General features: G+C 34.6%; 1 protein-coding gene across 1 annotated transcript in view; it reads left to right on the forward strand.

The window, feature by feature from the left end:
* POLN (DNA polymerase nu) overlaps positions 1-19,728 on the forward strand; it is a 345,265-nt gene that overhangs the window by 39,193 nt on the left and 286,344 nt on the right. Inside the window, exons 10-11 of the mRNA XM_043972229.1 lie at positions 3,324-3,407; positions 3,762-3,857. Coding sequence (XP_043828164.1) covers positions 3,324-3,407; positions 3,762-3,857 — 180 coding nt within the window. The remainder of the gene's footprint in view (positions 1-3,323; positions 3,408-3,761; positions 3,858-19,728) is intronic.

A 19,728-nucleotide genomic window follows, 5' to 3' on the forward strand; every position in this document is an offset into this window, starting at 1 on the left:
GATAAATGCCATCTCCTAAATGAAATTTTCCCTTATTCCTGCTCCTCATTCCTCTCAATAATTACCTTTCTTTCTTCAGTCAACCAATCAATATATATATGCTAGGTACTATGCCAAGTGCTTGGGATAGCAAGAAAGATGAAAATATGAAGCTACATTAGTGAGAAAGACATGATACTAGAGGGATGGGTAGAACACTTCCATGGTGTTCTTAACAGACACTCATCAATCAGTGCTGAAACCATTGATCTCAGGTTGAAGTCAATCCCTTTCTAGCCAAACTTCCAACTGAAGAAGATGTTCTGAATGCTGTTAGGCTCCTCTCATGTGACAAAGCTTAAGTTTACAAAGCTGGGGGTCTACTGCTTATACAAAAACTGATTGAAAATTTCCAGGATATATGGAAAGAAGAGATTATTCATTGTCCATATCTATAAAGGTAAAAGAAATAGATTATCCTGTGACAATCACTGGGGTGTGTGGTGTCTCTCTCTTAGTTATTGCAGGCAAGAGTCTTGCCAGAGTCTTCCTTAATAGACTGATCCTTTACCTGGAAGATGGTCATCTACCTGAGAGCCAGTGTGGCTTCAGAAAGGGCCAAGGAATGGTTGATATGGTCTTTGCTGCTTGACAACTCCAGGAGAAATGCCAGGAGCACAACAGAGATCTGTACACAATGTTTGTTGAGCTGATCAAGGCCTTTAATACTGTCAGTCATGAAGGCCTGTAGAAATTTATGGCAAAATTTGGTTGCCCTGAGAAGTTTATCAGTATTGTACACCAGTTTCATGACAGTATGCTTGCTTATAATGGACAATACTCATACTTTCCCAGTCATCAATGGAGTGAAGCAGGGCCATGTGCTTGCTTCTATGCTTTTTAGCATGATGTTTTTTAGCGGTGTTGTCAATACCTTCAATGAGGATGAAAATGGCATCGGGGCAGCTACCACACTGATGGTAAATTAATTATTTAACTTAAAAAGAATGCAAGTCAAGAATAAAGTAGAGAGAGAGCTGGTGCATGGTTTTTTGCTTGCAGATTGTGGACTCAGTGCAGCTTCTGAGTCTGAGATGCAACAAAGTATGGATTGATTCTCTCTGCTGCTTATAATAATTTAGTCTTAAGAATTAACACCAGGGGGTGGCTAGGTGGCGCAGTAGATAAGCACCGGCCCTGGATTCAGGAGTACCTGAGTTCAAATCCGGCCTCAGACACTTGACACTTATTAGCTGTGTGACCCTGGGCAAGTCACTTAACCCCCACTGCCCCGCCAAAAAAAAAAAAAAAGAATTAACACCAGAATAGAGCAGTGACCCTGGATTCAGGAGGACCTGAGTTCAAATCTGGCCTCAGACATTTGACACTTACTAGCTGTGTGACCCTGGGCAAGTCACTTAACCTCAATTGCCTCACCAAAAAAAAAAAAAAAAAGAAAGAAAGAAAGAAAGAAAAAAGAAAAAAGAATTAACCCCAGAAAACACAGATTCTCCACCAGTTAGCACCACACCATCCATACGTGGAACCATTGGTTAGAGCAAATAGAGAAATTTAGAATGCTGTGGATAAATTTACTTACTTTGGCAGTATGCTTTCCAAGGTTGTACACATAGATGATGATGTTGATACATGCATTGCTATAGCTAGCTTAGTGTTTGGGAGGCTCTGAAGGAAAGTATGGAAGGAAAAAGGCATCAGACTGACTACCAAACTGAAGGTCTACAGAGCCATTGTGCTGAACTCACTGATGTATGCCTGTGAAACCTGGACCATACAAGATGTAAGGAAACTGAATTGATTCCATTTGAATTGTCTTAGTAAGATTCTGAAGATCACCTGGAAAGATAAGGTACTGAATGTTGAGGTTCTTTCTCAAGCTGAACTGCCAAGCATTCAACCTCTACTGCAGAGAGCACAACTCTGATGGGCTGGCCATGTTGTTCAAATGCCAAATAAGACTATTTTATGGAGAACTCACACAAAACAAGTGCACACATAGAGATCAGAAGAAGAAATACAAGGACATTCTTGAGGTATCTCTGGAGGACTTTGAAATTGATTTTGTCACATGAGAGATACTGACAAGTACCACCCAACATGTCATGCCTACATCAAAGATGGTGGTGTGCACTATGAGCAAAGCAGAGTTGCAGTAGCTCAAAAGAAGCAAGATACTCAAAGTTAGAGACATCTCCCCTACAAATGTTTTTGTGAACTATTTGTGACTGACCTATGGTAGATCCTTCTAAGCTCATATTGTTCTACATTCAGACACACCGTACCTTGACTCCAACATGGTTATGTCATTTTGGTCTTCTTCAAGAATGAAGGACAACAGTCATGAATTATTTTTTTCAGATTTTCAAACAGTTGTTTGAAATTGTGTTGATAACTTTACTTTCTAACTTTATTATAGTGAGAAGTTATTTTGTTAAATTAAATTTGTAGAATTTTATAGAATATCAGAATTAGAAAAGAAGCTTAAGGATAATCTGGACCAACCTCATTTGTTAGTGGGGAAAGTAGCTTGTTTAAGGTCTCATGGACTATAAGTAGGAGAGCTAGGATTTCAACCTGGGTCTTTTGAGCAGTATGCTGACAAGAGTTCTTCATAACAGCTAAAATTTATATTGGCTCTTTATCTGTGTATTAGGTAAATGCTTCATTACGGCATTGTGAGGAGCTCTAGGTTCTTCCCCCTCCCCTTTTTCTCCTTACTTTTGGGGGGTGTCTGGCAGTGGGGGTTAAGTGACTTGCCCAAGGTCACACAGCTGGTAAATGTCAAGTGTCTGAGACCGGATTTGAATTCAGGTCCTCCTGAATCCAGGGCCAGTGCTTTATCCACTGCACCACCTAGCTGCCCCCTGGAGCTCTAGGTTCTTGACAACTATGCCAGTGGAATTCTACCTCTGGTATATTCTACTAAGCTGAAAAGCTTTGAATACTTATCTCTCATTGGACTGTGTATCTCTTTTTCAAGATCCAGGGTAGGTAAGTTCTAGGAGACTAATTATCCATAAGGTTGGTCACAAGGTGACTATTTTTGTCCCTAATAACTTACCAAACAGTCTAATAAGGCAGGAAGAGGTTGTGGTTTACTTTGGCGATGGGGGTATTTGAACCAACAAAATAATTTTTCTCTAGCCTATGTTTCTGTTTAAGAGAGAAACCCAAATTAGTAAGGAATTTTTAAAATTAAAAGATTTAAAAAATATGAATTTTGATTGAGGATTATTTTATACTATTAAGATTCTTGTCGTATGAAATCCTTTAAAATTGAGAAAGTTTATTATTGAAATTAATTTGGCACATTATTTTTGCAGGTTCATTTAAAGGAATTGGAAAAAGAAGCCCATGTTGCTGCAGGAGAGCAGTTTCTTATTACTAGTAATAATCAACTTCGAGAGGTAAATCTATATCTTGGTGCTTTATACAAAATAGTGTCCATTGGGAACTACATTTCTTATTCAAAAATTAGATCAAAGATTTTTGTCATGTTATAAACATTATCTATTTGTCATGTTAAGTATATGAAAATTATAAATGCTATTAATTATATTGAAATTTATTTCAAAGATTTTTCTTAAAAATTCAGAATTTAATTATTTTTATAATTTCTTAACTGGCATTCTCTTTTTGGTAATTTCCTTTTTAATTATTTATACCTCTTGTAAGCAGTATAAATTAGCTACTGTTGTACTAAAGCTTAGTTTATTTAATTTTGAAAGATCTTTGTCATCTGAAATATCACTTTTATGCAGGTATTATTTGACAAGTTAAAGCTGCACTTGCTGTGCAAAAGTAAGACTCTCCCCAAAACTGAGCTACAGAAATATCCATCGACGTCGGAAGCCACGGTGAGAACTGAAAAGTGCTCTTTTGTTTTTTGGCATTTCACCTTTCAGATGTTCCAAATAGACTGAATTAGGTTCAAGAAATGAATTGCACAGCCATAAAGGTGGGATATACATACATGTGTATATGTATACATATACATAGCGTAAACTAATGGGGTTTCAAACTGCATTAGTAGAAATCTAGGATCCAGAATAAGGAAGTCATAGTCTCATTCTGTTTTCTGTTAGTTGGTCCCAATCTGTAGTGTTAGTTTTTAATTCTGGGTATATTTTAGAAAGAACATTTGACAAATTTGAGTACTTTCAAAGGAGGGTAACTAGAATCATAAGGGGATTTGAAGCCAGTGAACAGTTCAGGTCATCAAATACTTATTAAACAACTCAATAGCCAATAAACATTTATTAAGCCCCTACTATGTTCTAGGCAGTGTTCTAAGTGTGAGGGATACAAATAAAAAGAAACTTAGTCTCTGATCTCAAGGACCTTATAATTTGATAAAGGAAGATAACACAGAAGGAATCTGAAGGGGGTGGGGTTGAATGGAAAAGGTACCAGGGTTGGGGCATGGTGGAGACATTCAAAAGAAATGCAGCTGATGGGAAATGGGGACATAACACACCTGTCCTATAAGGGATATCGTGTTGTTGTTCAGTCCTTTCAGTCGTATTCAAGTCTTTGTGACTCCATTTTGGAGTTTTCTTGGCAAAGATACTGGAATGGTTTGCCATTTCCTTCTTCAGCCCATTTTACAGAAGAGGAACTGAGGCAAACAGGATTAAGTGACTTTCCCAGGGTCACACAGATGGTAAGTATCTGTGGCTGGATTTGAACTTAGGAAAATGAATCTTCCTGATTTCAAGCCCAATGCTCTATTCACTGTACCACCTAGTTGCCTAGTTGTCATGTAAGAGATATAAATACAAAAACAAACAGCACCTGCCTTCAAAGAGTTGGTGTTCTACTGAGGGGATACAACATGTAATATATATATATATATATATATAATATTTTGGATAAAGACATATCATATACATATGGAAGGATTAGGAAACGTGACATCTAAGATGAACCTGTAAGGACAAATTCTGAGAGGTAGAGGTAAGGAAGAAATACCTTCCAGTCATGGTGAGAAATCTCAAGCAGATGTATGGAGGAATACAGTTAGCCCAATTCAGCTGGAACATGGAGTGGTAAAAGGGTGACGTGAATAAAGTTGTAAAGGTAAATTGATTGTGAAGGTCCTCAAATGCCAGACTGGAGACTTTGTACTTTATCCTCAAGGGAAAAAGAAGCTATTGAAGGCATTCGATCAGAGGAATAACTGATTATTTAGTAGCTGTGTGGAGGATGGAAAGGAGAGAGGAGATTCTGGTAGTATGGAGACCAATTAGAATATTATTTCCATATGTGAGATGATAAAGTTGAGAAATAGAATATTGGCTATATGAGAAGGGAGTGGATTAAAGAAATGTGAGGACAGACTTGATGATACTTGGGAACTGATTGATTGTGAGTGGTGAGGAGAATAAACTAGAGAAAATTCAGAGATTTTCATCCTGGTCCACTTATGACAAATGAGAAGAGGCCAGTGGATTTAGTAATTAAGATCGATTTAGTAATTAAATGGATTTAGTAATTAAGGGATAATTGGCACTCAACACTTACTAGCTGTGTGACCCTGGGCAAGTCACTTAACTCTCATTGCCCTGCACCAAAAAAAAAAAAAAAAAAAAGAAAGAAAGAAAGAAAGAGAGAGAGAGAGAAATAATTGGGAGAGGATTATGAGAAGATGGAAGAATAAGGCAGGAAATTACCTAACTCTCTCAAATTTCCCTACAAATAGGAGGGGAAAGGGAGAAGATAAGGGAAATACTCTTAGAAGTTTGGGTAGATTAAGGAATAGGAGGGCAAAGAGAGAGGATAAGAGGGATTCTTAGAAGAGCTGTGGGAAGCAGTGATCAGAAGTAAATTAGATGTCTAAGAAGGCTTAGGACAAAAAAAGAGTGAGGAAAAGTGAGGATAGTACTTTCTCCATAGGTGAAAGGACAGGAGGGAATGGAAGGCTGGTTGTACTAGAACCTTATTTTTATCAGAACTGGCTAAAGAGGGAATAACATATACATCTATATGGCTATAAAAGTCTTCTTATCTTACAGAGAAATAGGGCAAGGGGAGAAAGAAGGAGGGACTATTAGGAACATGGGTAGATTAAGATATAGGAGGGGAAGGGGGGGTGAATAAGGGAGGGATTCTTAGAAGGGCTATGGATTAGGGAGGCAGTCAGAAGTAAAATAGATGTCTGAGGAGGGATATGGGAAAAAGAGAGGGAGAGAAGGATAAATAATGAGGAAAAATAAAATGGAGGGAAATACACAACTAGTCATTATAACTTTGTGAATTGGATGAACTTACCCAAGAAGATCAGAATTGAAACAAGGATGCCCATTATCATCAATATTATTCAATATTGTATTAAAAAGCTAGCAATAGGGGCAGCTAGGTGGTACAGTGGATAAAGCACCGGCCCTAGATTCAGGAGGACCTGAGTTCAATTCTGGCCTCAGACACTTGACATTTACTAGCTGTGTGAGTCTGGGCAAGTCACTTAACCCTCATTGCCCTTTCCCCACCCCCCAAAGGATTATATATAAAAAGCTAGCAATAACTAGCTTTATACAATTAAAGTCAGATTTAAACAATTGGAGAAATATTAATTTTTTTATGGGTGGGCAGAGCCAATATAATAAAAATGACAATTCTACCTAAATTAATCTACTTACTCAATGCCATCACAATTAAATTTCCAAAAAAATTATTTTATTGAGCTAGAAAAAAATTAAAATTCAGAAGAACAAAAGGTCAAGAATATCAAAGGAATTAATGAAAAAATGTAAAGGAAGGCGGTTTAGCAGTATTAGATTTTTTTTTTAATATTCTTTTTTTGTATGTGTGTGAGGCAATTGGGGTTAAGTGACTTGCCCAGGGTCACACAGCTAGTAAGTGTTAAGTGTCTGAGGCCAGATTTGAACTCAGGTACTCCTGACTCTAGGGCCCGTGCTCTATCCACTGTACCATCTAGCTGCCCCCAGCAGTATTAGATTTTAAACGATATTGTAAGACAGTCATTGTCAAAACTATCTGGTGCTGGCTAATAAAAAGGTGGAACAGGATATATACATATATATATATATATATATATACATACATATATAATACACAGTAGTAAATGATTAGAGTAACCTTGTGTTTGACAAATATAAAGATTTAAGATTGTGGGATAAGAATTCTCTATTTGGTAAAAAAAAATTGTTGGAAAAACTGGAAAGCAGTCTGGCAGAAATTGGGTATAGATCAATATTTTATACCATTTAATAAGATAAAGTCAAAATGGACACATGACCTAAATATAAAGGGAGATGTCATAAGGAAATTAGAAGAATATGGAACATATTATCAAATTTATTGATAGGAGAAAAATTTATGAATAAACAAGAGATAGAGAGCATTGTGAGATGTAAAATGGATAACTGATTACATTAAATTAAAAAGGATTTGTACAAATAACATCAATGTAGCCAAGATTAGAAGGAAAGCAGAAAACTGGGGAAAATTTTTATAGACAGTTTGTCAGATAAAGGCCTCATCTCAAATATATAGAGAGCTTAGCCAAATTTATAAGAGTATGAGTAATTCTCCAAATGATAAATGATCAAAGGATATGAACAGGCAGTTTTTCTAGAAAGAAATTAAAGCTACATATAGTCATATGAAAAAATACTCCTAAGTCATTATTGATTAGAGAAATTCAAATGAAAACAACTTTGATATATCATCTTATACTTTGTCAGGTTGGCTAAAAACATAGAAGGGAAAAATGGCATATGTTGGAGGAGATGTGGAAAAATTGAGACACTAATGCCCTGTTGGTGAAGTTGTGAACACTTCTAACCATTTTGGAGAGCAATCTGGAATTATGCCCAAAGAATTATAAAATTGGGTATACCCTTTGACCCAGAAATACTACTATTAGGTCTGTTTCCTGAGGTGGTCAAGGGAAGAAGGAAAAGAATCTATGTGTTCTGAAATATTTATAGCAGCTCTTTTTGTGGTGGCAAATAACTGGAAATTGAAGGGTTGCCTATTAAGTGGGAAATGACTAAACAAGTTTTGGCATATGATTATGATGGAATACTACTCTTCTATAAGAAATGGTGAGCAGGTTCATTTTAGAAAAATATGAAAAGATTGGCATGAAATAATTAAGAGTGAAATGAACAGAACCAGGAGAACATTATATACAGTAATAGCACTATTGTTAGAAGAATCACAGTGAACAACTAAGTTATTCTGAGTATTATTACTACTCAAATCAATTATAAAGGGGAAAGAAGGTGTTATCCACCTCCAGAGAAAGAACTGATAAATAGAAGTACACATAGTATGTTTTTTTGTTTTGTTTTGCATAACATAAGTATTTTTGTTTATTAAAAGCATATTATTTCCTCTAGAAAAATCCTCATTTTGCCAATATATTCTGTATGTATGTTTAAAAATATTTTTATTTTAATTAATTATGCATTTATTTTTATTTAAAGTTTTGAGTTGCAAATTCTATCCTTGCTCCCTCCCCTGTAAACAATCAGATATAGGTTATACATATGCAATTATGTAAAACATTTCCATATCAGTAATTTTGTACAAGAAGATTGAATAAAAAAAAATGAAAGTGAAAAATAGTATGCCGTGTGTGTGTGTGTGTGTGTGTGTGTGTGTGTGAAATGGTGTTCTTTAGTGCAGGTTGAAGTCACCACCATCTTTCTAGTCTCCCATGTTTGTAACCCCAGTGCTATCTATCCTCAACTATTTATCCTTCCTCGCCCCTAATAACCAGTCAATTGTCAGATATGGATTTTCTATCTCTGCAGTATCTTTTGCATCCTTTCCCTTCTTTCTACTTACACAACCGTTCCTCTGTGAACATTCAAATATAACTGATGGCACATCAACAAACACATCAATAAACACACCCATGAATGGATTCTTCTGGGCCAGGTGACTTGTATTCATTAAAGTGCTCTCTCTTATTAGGTGCTATCTTATTTATATTATCAGTTGCCCTTGATCCTCCTCCTTTCTTCAATATAGATGAAAAAACCCCATCCTTTTTTGTTGTCTTTAACTCTTCTTGCCCAGCCTCAGCTCATGTCACCACAATAGGAAGTCTCCAGTAGGGCACCTCAGGGATCTCTGGTGGACTCCTTCCTGTTGAACAATTTTATCAGTGATGTGGACAAAAGATAGCATAGGTGCTTTGATCATCAAACTTGCTAATAACAAAGCTGAGAGGGAATTCAGTGAAGACAGTTAGAATCCAAAAGGGTTGTGATAAGTTAGTGCACTGGGGTAAACCTAATAAGATGAAATTCAATAAGGAGATATATATATATATCTCCTTATTGAATTTCATCTTATTAGGTTTACACATATATATGTGTGTGTGTGTGTGTGTGTGTGTGTGTGTGTGTGTGTGTGTCTTATACTTGGGTACAAAAATAAACTACAGAGATGAGAGAGGCTATATATATGTGTGTGTGTGTGTGTGTGTGTGTGTGTGTGTGTGTGTATGTGTGTGTGTGTTCTGAAAAACATCTTAAGGTTTCAGTGGAATACCAACTCAACAATGTGATGCGACATTCAAAAATGCTAATGTGATCTTGGGGCTACATTAAAATGGACACAGCTTCCAGTGATATGAAGTTGATAGTCCCACCATACTAAGAAGCCTGTGTAATAGGGATGCTTCATCTTTCTTCGAGTCTTCTTGTTAGCAGCCCAATATTTTCTGTCTGTATTAAGTAGTTGCAATAAGCTTTATACTACTGGATCCCTTCCTTCACAACCAGAAAGCTTCTTTCATCTTTATTTAATTTCTTAATTTCACACTGGGGAAGATCAGATTCATGAACATTAGTAGACTGAAGGGTATGAGGAGGGTTTGGTCAGAACACCAAGGACGGGAAATTTCAAGAGATTTTTGTGCCTAGGTCTGTTCTCTACCTGAGCACCATCTTCCTTTGTAGCAATCATCTTTTCTCCAGCCAGAACCTCAGGGTTGGGCCAGTTCATGAGTCTCACTTCACCCAGAGGATGAGGATCCAGCTGGAATGTTGCCAAGGGGTCCACTTCGAAATTTGATGCCTAACTCCAACAGCTCTAAGGGAGGAGGAATTCTGGGCCCTGAGTCAGCCTGGAAATGGGCTGAAGGACAAGGAACTTTGTTTTTTTGTTTGTTTTTTGGTGGGGCAATGAAGGTTAAGTGACTTGCCCAGGGTCACACAGCTAGTAAGTGTCAAGTGTCTGAGGTCAGATTTGAACTCAGGTCCTCCTGAATCGAGGGCCAGTGCTTTATCCACTGTGCCACCTAGCTGCCCTTTACAAGGAGCTCTGGAACTGCCAAGAGCAGTCTGGTAAAGTGAACTTTTATTACTTTTTTCGGTAAGAATTACCTTGTGGCAACTTCATTTCCTCCATCTTGTTCTTGCTCTTCCTATTGCATTTATTTTTGGCTTGGGATGATAAAGGGAGAGCTGATTCCTAGACTGCATCTTACCCTGCCATTTTGATCACCTTCCTTCCTCTCCCCACCCCTATTTAAAGTAAGTGAAATGACTTGCCCAAACTCAGAGCTAGAAAATGACAGAGCCGGGATCCCTGCCTCCCAGTTGAGCACCTTTCCACTGGACCATGCAGCTTTACTTTCAAAAGCCTTTCTTTTGTCCTCTTTTGGCACAACAAGCTAACGATGGTATTTGTTGTGCCAAAAGAGCTTCAACTAGGATTTTTGAGGAAACAAAGCAATCTCTTTTTCTCCCTTCTAAAGCAGTAAAGAAAAGCCTTTTCCATCCTTAAATTGCCCTCTCAGTTATTAATTAAGGAAAATGTAGATAATAAAAGGTACTCCCACAGTCATTCATTCGTTGGTGGTCTTGCTGCTGTGGATAAGTTGTCTGAACACTGAGCTCCTTTTCTTCTACAACAGAACAGCAGGCTTCTTGCCAATTACATTTATTTCTTTGTGCTGTTGTCTTAGGAAGTGACTGGGAATGGGAGGAACTTTCTATTCACTGAGCCTTTTTCATTGCCATTTGGGGATGCTTTTCTTTCTAAGGAGAAAGAAAAAGACAGAGGCTTGTGAAATTTTATTTATTTCCATTTTTTCATGGGCATAGTAGAATACAAGTAGCTTGTCAGAGGTCAGTGAATATCTCTATATAAAACAGAGTTCAAAATAGAGTGTGGCTTAATGATTGGGGAAACTCATTTCATAATAAGAGTCACACATTGAAGGTCAGACTAGTGCTTTCCTTGTCTCTGCTAATTTTTCAACTTGGGAAGATGGTTTTCATGGTTTTTGGTGTTTTTTTTTTTTTAAACTTCTTGTCACTAGGCACTCTCTGAAAACATCACAACTTTATCTGTTCTACATGTTTCCTTTTAAAATAGAGTGCTCAGAATCTCAATGTAAATCACTTTCAGGATTGATTATAATTATATTGGTGTATGTTAAGAAATGATTATCTTTGTGAACTTTAGGATTGATTTGGTGGTGAACATTTAGGCAACATGCTATTTTACATATGATCTTTGATGTCTCCATATTGGAGGACAGATATATTATTGATAGAAATCATTTTATAATATATCATAAATCTTATTTTATCCATAGACTTTATTTTGACAAAGCATATACTTTCCAGTCAACTGAATAATATTTTGCCCCTGAAAATTACATTCCATGGAAAAAAGTTTCTGAAGGAAATGTGTAATTTAACATTAATATTTGGTATCAACATTGTCCAATGTATGTGATCCAGATTTTTTGCATTTTTTTGTTGCTGTTAAGTATATGCTTTTTGGGGGCGGCAGGGCAATGAGGGTTAAGTGACTTGCCCAGGGTTACACAGCTAGTGAGTGTCAAGTGTCTCAGGCCAGATTTGAACTCAGGTCCTCCTGAATCCAGGGCCAGTGCTTTATCCACTGTACCACCTAGCTGCCTCAAGTATATGCTTTCTTAATGCTTTTCCTTTTATATCGCTGTCACTTCCCATTGGCTCTTTTTCCCACTTCACTCTTAGAACGCTCCCCTTCAAGTAAAACAAACCCATACATTAACCATACCTGACAAAGTATGCCTCATGTCACATACCTAAGTCCTCTGACTTTAAGATTGGTTACCTCATCAGAGTTTTATGTTTTTAATTGTTGTTCCAGATTTTCAAATAGTGAGTTGGAATTCTTAGGTTTTTCAATCACTATGTTACTATGTTTAGCTATTTTTGAGTATTTAAATTATATTTGAATATGAGTGGGATTAGCAATCTAAATAAATAATATTTCAAGAGGTAATAGCAACAGATACAATTTTTAACACAAAATTTAAAGGGATTATTAAAATAATATTTACAAGACCAAACAATTCTTGAACTTTTATTAAAACCAAAAAGAAAGAACAATTATTTATGAATTTCATAAAGGACTGAATGTGAAACTGATACCTGCTATTGATGATCTCATAATATACAATTTGTCCAGTAGCTGATCAACTTTTCTGTTTTAACAGGTATCCAAAAGTTTTTATTCTAACTGCTTTGTAGTATACAACGAGATTTTGTATAGCTAGGACCACTTCTTTGCTATATTTTTCATGATTTCCTTTGAGATTCTTGAACTTCTTTTCTCTAGATAAATTTTGTAATTTTTTTCTAGTCATATAAGGGAATCTTCTGGAAGTTTGATCTGTATGCCATTGAGTCTATACATTAATTTAGGTAGTATTGTCATTTTTATTACATTGTGACAAGCCAGTCTTAATCAGCAAATATCTTTTCTGATATTTATGTCTCTTTTTTTCCTTTGGAGAGTGCTTTGTAGTCAAATTCTTAAAATTCCTGTATTTGTCTTTTGTATTTTATATATACCCTAGTAATTATGAATGGAATTTTTTTCTCTCTTCTTGACAGATCTTATTTTTAATATCCAGAAAGGCTCATGATCTGGATACTTTACTAATTATTATTTCAGTTAATTTTTAGTTGACTCATCATCTTTTAAAAATCGATCATTTTATTCCCTCTTTGCCTCTGCTTTCTCCATCAATTTTTTTCTTATGTTATTGATATAGCTAGCATTTTTAGTAATATATCAAATAATAATGACAGTACATATCTTTGCTTTTATAATTTCTCTATGATATAAACTCACACTTGATTTTAGATAAATACTATTTACCATTTTTAAGGAAAAGCTCATTTATTGTTACAGATTTTAATGGGTTTTTGTTATAATGACTTTTGTAATTATATGGTCATTATGTTTACTGTTTTCATAATGAACCAAATGTGCATTCCTGTAATAAATCCAACATGGTCATAGTGTATAATTCTCTTGCCATGAAATAATGACCTCTTTGCTAGCATTTTATTCAGTTAAAAAAAGAAAACAACTCCTGATTTTACCAACTCAGTTCTTTTTATTGTTTTCAAGTTTGTTGATCTCTTCTTTAATTTTCAGAATTTTTATTTTAGTTTTGGTTGGGTTTTTTGATTTATTGCTTTTCTAATTTTAAAGTTGTATATCTAATTTATTGATATGTTTATTCTTTTTTCATTGATGAAAATGTTTATCGATATACTTTTCTCCCATGTATCCCACACACTTTAATATCTTGCTTCATTGTTACTCTTTACTTCATTGAAATTATCTATTATTTCAATAATTTGTTATTTGACTCTCCAATTTATCAGGCTTAAATTATTTTAAATCCTTTCTTCAAAGCCCATATTTTAATATAATTTTATTGTGTTGTGATCAGTAAAGCATGTATTTAATATTTCTGCTTTTCCATATTTATGGTGTTTTATGCTTTAGCATTAATCACTTTTTGTAAACATGCTATATACAGCTGAAAAATATGTTCTTTTCTATTCTTCTAGATTCATCTGAAGGCCTACTAAATATAATTGTATTACTACATAATTCAGTTCTTTAATTTTTTTCTTATTTTTGTTTTATTTATATAGGCCTAAGAGGAGCACATTGAAATCTCCAACTATTATAGTTTAATATCTATTTCTTCCTATAATTTGATTAATTTTCTCTCAGTTCCATAGATGCTATACTACTTGGTACATATATATATGTATATATATATATATACATATACATGTATATATATATACATATATATGTATATGTATTTTGTATATTCACATTATTTCATTATCTATGGTGCCCATAAGTATAATGTAATTTCTGTGCTTATTTTTATTCATGTCTATTTTTACTGTTGCCTTGCTAACTTTGCTTTTTGTGTTCACTTGAAACATAATAAATTCTGCTCCAGGCCCTCAAGTGAACTCTTTGTAAATTCTTATTTCAAATGTGTTTCTTATAAGTAACATATTGTTGGATTTCGCTTTCCTAATCTATTCTACTGCATATGTCTTCATTTTATGGGTATTTGTATCCAATTCACATTACCATTTATAGTTAATTGTGAATTTCCTTCCTTCACAACTAGTCTCTTACATGTTTTCCTTTTTTTCAGTAGCCTTACTCATTGCAAAGAATATGGGGGCATGGAGAAAGAGCAGGAATTTTATTAATCCCACAAGTTGTATGGTTTGTTCCTACTCATTTGCCCCTTCTTTCTTCACCAAGACTAGATCCCAATCTCTAGTTCTTATTCCTTCTTTCTTTGTTTTTAAGTCATCCCCTGCTTTGTGATCAGCTCTCCAGGGTTGAAATTTGCTTCCTTTCTGACTATGCCCTATTTGATTCTACTCTCATTCCCCTTTGCTTTGGCTTGTCTCTCTCTTTACTTCTTCACTTCATTACTCTTGAGAGTAATGACAAAAACATTGTTTTTGTCTCTGTGTTAAATCTTTTTTCCCCACACTCCTCTTATCTCTTCCTTCATGTTTGTGTACTCTTCTCCCATACTCCATTTATATAAAATCGTAAATTGCTCTCTTCTTCCTCCTTTTTTTTCTTTATTGCTTTTTATTTCCTCTCTTAAAACAACAACAACAACATGGAACGAAATACACAGGCCCTGTGTTTATCTTACTTTTCTGTAAAATTTACAGACATTAGGCTTAAGAAGGAACATTCCATTATAAATTATGTTGCTCAAATTTATTTACTTTTCTAGGTGTCTCTTGACATCTTTGTTCACATTTTGGACACTATTTAGTTCTTCTGGTCTTTTCATTAAAAATGCCCTAGTTTTATGTTCTATTAAAAGTCCATTTTTCCTTTGTAGTTTTATGCTCAATTTTATATGGTAAGTTAGCCTCGTTTGCAAGTCTTCATCTTTTGCCTTTTGGAATACCATATTCTAAGATTTTCTCTCCCTTGTGGTAGTTGCTATTAAGTCTTATATGATATTGCCTGTGGTTCATTGGAACTTGAATGATTTTTTTCTTACTGCTTTCACTATTTTTTCTTTGGTTTGGAACTTTTATATTTTGTGTATAACTTTACAGGATGTTTTTATTTTGGGGGTTTCATTCATGATGGGAGGGGTTAATTTTTTCCCCCTATTTTTATTGGGCCTTCTGGCTCAAATAGAGTTTTCTTTTTTATGATTTCTTGAAATATGATATTTGTTTTAGTTTGGTCATCCTTTCTAGTAATTCCTAAATGATCTCTCCTTAACCTATTTTGTAGGTCATTGGTTATGGTACTTTATATTTTCTTCTATTTTTCAACATTTTAAATTTATTTTAATATTTGTCTTATGGAGCTATTGGTTTCTGTTTGTTTCCTTCTATTTTTCAGGAAATACACTACTCCCTGAAAGTAAATGTTTTAACTTTTTTCTATGCCACTTATTTTCCTTTACATTTTCCCTCCTGAACTCCAATTTCATTTTTAATATGTTTGATATCTTAATTTCTTCCATTTATTCTCAGTGTCCTTATGGTGAACTATCTTTTTCTCTGGGGGGTTGCTTGTAGTTGCTTTAGGGTTACTTCCTTTTTATGGGTTTATCTTTGGGTCTTCTCTTAATCCATAATATTTCTTCATTGTATTTGGTGTTTTCTATTGCTTACTCATATCTTCAGTTTTAGTTCTTGGAATACAATTTTATGTTCAGGCCAGTCTATCCTGGCAGTCTTGGATGCATGGGTAGACCTTATTTGGTCCTGTCCCATCCTATAGTCTTGATTCTGCAGCTAATCTGGATTGGATGGCTGGTATTAAGCCCTACCCTCTGCTTCAATCCCTGACTTCTGTTTCAGACAGCTCTAGTGGTCCATTTCTAAGTTTAGGCCTCCATTGGACTCTTTCTCCCCTTTTAATGATCCTCATTTAGGAGTTAGTTTCAGTCCCTGCTGTGGCCTTGTCATTCTTTCCTGGGATGTTGGAGAACATGCTGGTCTTAGTCCTTCTGCTTCACTGCTCTCTTACCCCCTAACCTTCTAGTGGCCAAACTCTGAGTTGGTCTTTTCTCCCTGTACATTGACTATTGAGGATTGGTTCTGTCCATTGCTTCCATTATGATATGTTAGAGGGTCCTTGATTACTGAGTGAGTTCATAACTTTTTTCTGCCCCCTTTTCCCCCACCTCAGAGAGCTGGATGGTTTCAGGTCTATTTCTGGGAGTTTGTACTGTCTTCTATGACATAGATTTTTTTTCCTGCCTCATTTGGCTTTGTGTTTACCTGAGCCTTAACTTTCTGGTATGACTTTTCTACCATACACTGCCATTTTATGCGTATGTGTGTGATTGTGGACTGATGGAGGAGCTCAATTCTGTATTTTTTTTTCATTATTGGTCTTTTTAGAATCTGTTTCTTATATTTTCTACTGTTTATGTGGAGAACTGGGCTTCTTTAATACATTTCATGTCATTTTCTTAATTGAAAGTTGAAAATTTGCATTTTTAAGTCTTCTAATTGAGAATTGAAAAGGGGATGCAGTGAAAGCAGTACATGTCTCTAAAAGTTTACATTAATAACATAGAGAAAGAACAGATAAATAAGCTGAGCATGCAACTAAAATTATTAGAAAAAGAATCCCCAATTAAATCCCAAATTGGAAATACCAAAAATCAAAGGAGAGATTAATAAAATTGAAAGTAAGAGAACCATTGATCTAATAAATAAAAATAGGAACTGGTTTTATGAAAAAAGCAATAAAATAGATAAACCATTGGTAAATTTGATTTTTTAAAAAAAGGAAACCAAATTATCAGTATAAAAAATTAAAAGGGTGTATTATTCACCACCAGTAGAGATAAAATTAAAGCAGTTTTTAAGAGCTATTTTGCCCAATTATATGTCAATGAGTCTGATAACATAAGTGAAATGTATGTAAATTTAAAAATATGAATTGTCCAGATTAACAGAAGAGGAAGTAGAATTCTTAAATAACTCCATCTTAGAAAAAGAAACCAAACAAGCCATCAGTGAACTCTCTAAGAAAAAATCCCTGGTATAGAATTCAAGTGAATTCTACCAGAGATTTAAAGAACAATGAATTCCAATATTCTATAAACTATTTGGAGAAATAGACAAAGAAAGAATCCTACCAAATTCCTTTTGCCACACAAATATGGCGCTGATACCTAAACCAGGAAGAGCTAAAACAGAGAAAGAAAAATATAAACCATTTTCCCTAATGAATATTGATGTGAAATTTTAAAATAAAAAACTGGCAAGGAGATTATGGAAACATATCACAAAAACCATATGCTATTTATCAGGTGGGATTTATGCCAGAAATGCAGGACTGGTTCAGTATTAGGAAAAGTATCAGTATAATTGACCATATCAATAACAAAACCAATAAAACCATATAATTATCTCAATAGATACAGAAAAAGCTTTTGACAAAATACAGTACTCATTCCTATTAAAAACACTAGAAAGCATAGGAATAGATGAAACTTCCCTTAAAATGATAAATGGTATCTATTTAAAACCATTAATAAACATTATCTGTAATGGAGATAAGCTAGATGCCTTCCCAATAAGATTAGGGGTGATATAAGGATGGTCATTATCACCACTATTATTCAGTATTGCACTAGAAATGTTAGCTATAGCAATAAGAGAAGAAAACCAGTTGAAGGAAATGGCAATGAGGAAACAAAACTATCACTCTTTGCAGATGGCATATTTAAAGAATCCTACAGAACCAACTTAAAAAACTAGTTGATATAATTAACTTGAGCAAAGTTTCAGGATATAAAATAAATCCTCATAATTCATTGGCATTTCTATATATTGCCACCAAAGTCCAGCAGCACGAGATAGAATGAGAAATTCCATTTAAAATAACTGCAAATACTTGGGAGTTTACCTGACAAGACAAAATCAGGAACTATATAAACACAATTACAAAACAAATTAGGAGAGCATGGAATACCTTACCTATCAGACCTATGGATAAGGGAAAAAATAATTTTATTTTAATTTTTTTGTGGTTCATGGACTAATTCTTTAATTAGACAATATACCCTTTATCAGCTAAAGTTGTTACATTCAACAATAAGGGAATGGTGAAGTTTCTTTTTTAATAACTTCTACTCTTTTTCTCATTAATTTAATATATTTCCCCTCCAATTACATGTTAAAATAATTTTTTGACATTTGGTTGTTTTTTTTTTAAAAGGTTGAGTTCCAAATTCCAACCCTCTCTCCACTCCTCCATCCCTCAGATGGTAAGCAATCAGATATAGGTTATACATGTACAATCATGTAAAATATTTCCATATTAGTTACTTTGTATAAGAAGTGTAGAATAAAAGAAAAAGAATGAAAGTTAACAATAGCATGCTTCAGTCTGTACTCAAACAATATCAGTTCTTTCTCTGGAGGTGGATGTTATGATTTATCATTAGTCTTTTGGGATTGTCTTGGATCATTGTGTTGGAGAGGACAGTTAAGTCATTCACAGTTATTCATTGTATAATATTGCTGTTAATGTCTTCAATGTTCTCCTGGTTCTGTTCACTTCATTTTGCGTCAGTTCATGTAAGTCTTTCCAGGTTTTTCTGAAACCATCCTGCTTACCAATTCTTTTTTTTTAATAAACATTTTTATTTTAAGTTTTGAATTCCAAATTCTATCTCTCCGTTCCTTCCTCCTCTTCCCTCCCCCCTTCCTGAGGTGGTAAGCTATCAAATATAGGTTATACATGTACAATTATGTAAAACATTTTCATATTAGTGATTTTGCATAAGAAGACTCAAATAAAAGAAGAAAATTAAAGAAAATGAAAAGTAGCATGCTTCAGTCTGTGTTTAGTCAATATCACTTCTTTCTCTGGAGGTTGATAGTATGAATCATCATTAGTCTGTTAGGACTGTCTTGGACTCTTCATCCAACAATATTACTGTCACTGTGTATAATGTTCTCCTGGTTCTACTCACTTCACTATACAACAGTTCATATAAATATTTCCAGGACTTTCTGAAATTATTCTGCTTGTCATTTCTTATAGCACAATTATTTCATTACAATCATATACCATAGCTTGTTTAAGCCACTCCTCAATTGATGGATATCCCTTTGATGCCTAATTTTTAGCCACTATAAAAAGAGTTGCTATAAATTTTTTTGTACTAATAGGTCCTTTTTCCTTTTTTTGGATGTCTTTGGGATATACATCTAGCAGTGGTATTGCTAGATCAAAGGGTATGTTTTATAGCCCTTTGGTCATAGTTCCAGATTGTTTTCCAGAATGGTTGGATCAGTTCACAGCTCCACCAACAGTGGATTAGCAACCCAGTTTTCCTATGTACCCTCCAACTTCCAACATTTTTCTTTCTTTTTTTTTTTGTCATATTAGCCCTTCTAA

This window comes from Dromiciops gliroides, chromosome 6 (assembly GCF_019393635.1).
Source record: "Dromiciops gliroides isolate mDroGli1 chromosome 6, mDroGli1.pri, whole genome shotgun sequence".
Taxonomy (NCBI): Eukaryota; Metazoa; Chordata; class Mammalia; order Microbiotheria; family Microbiotheriidae; genus Dromiciops; species Dromiciops gliroides.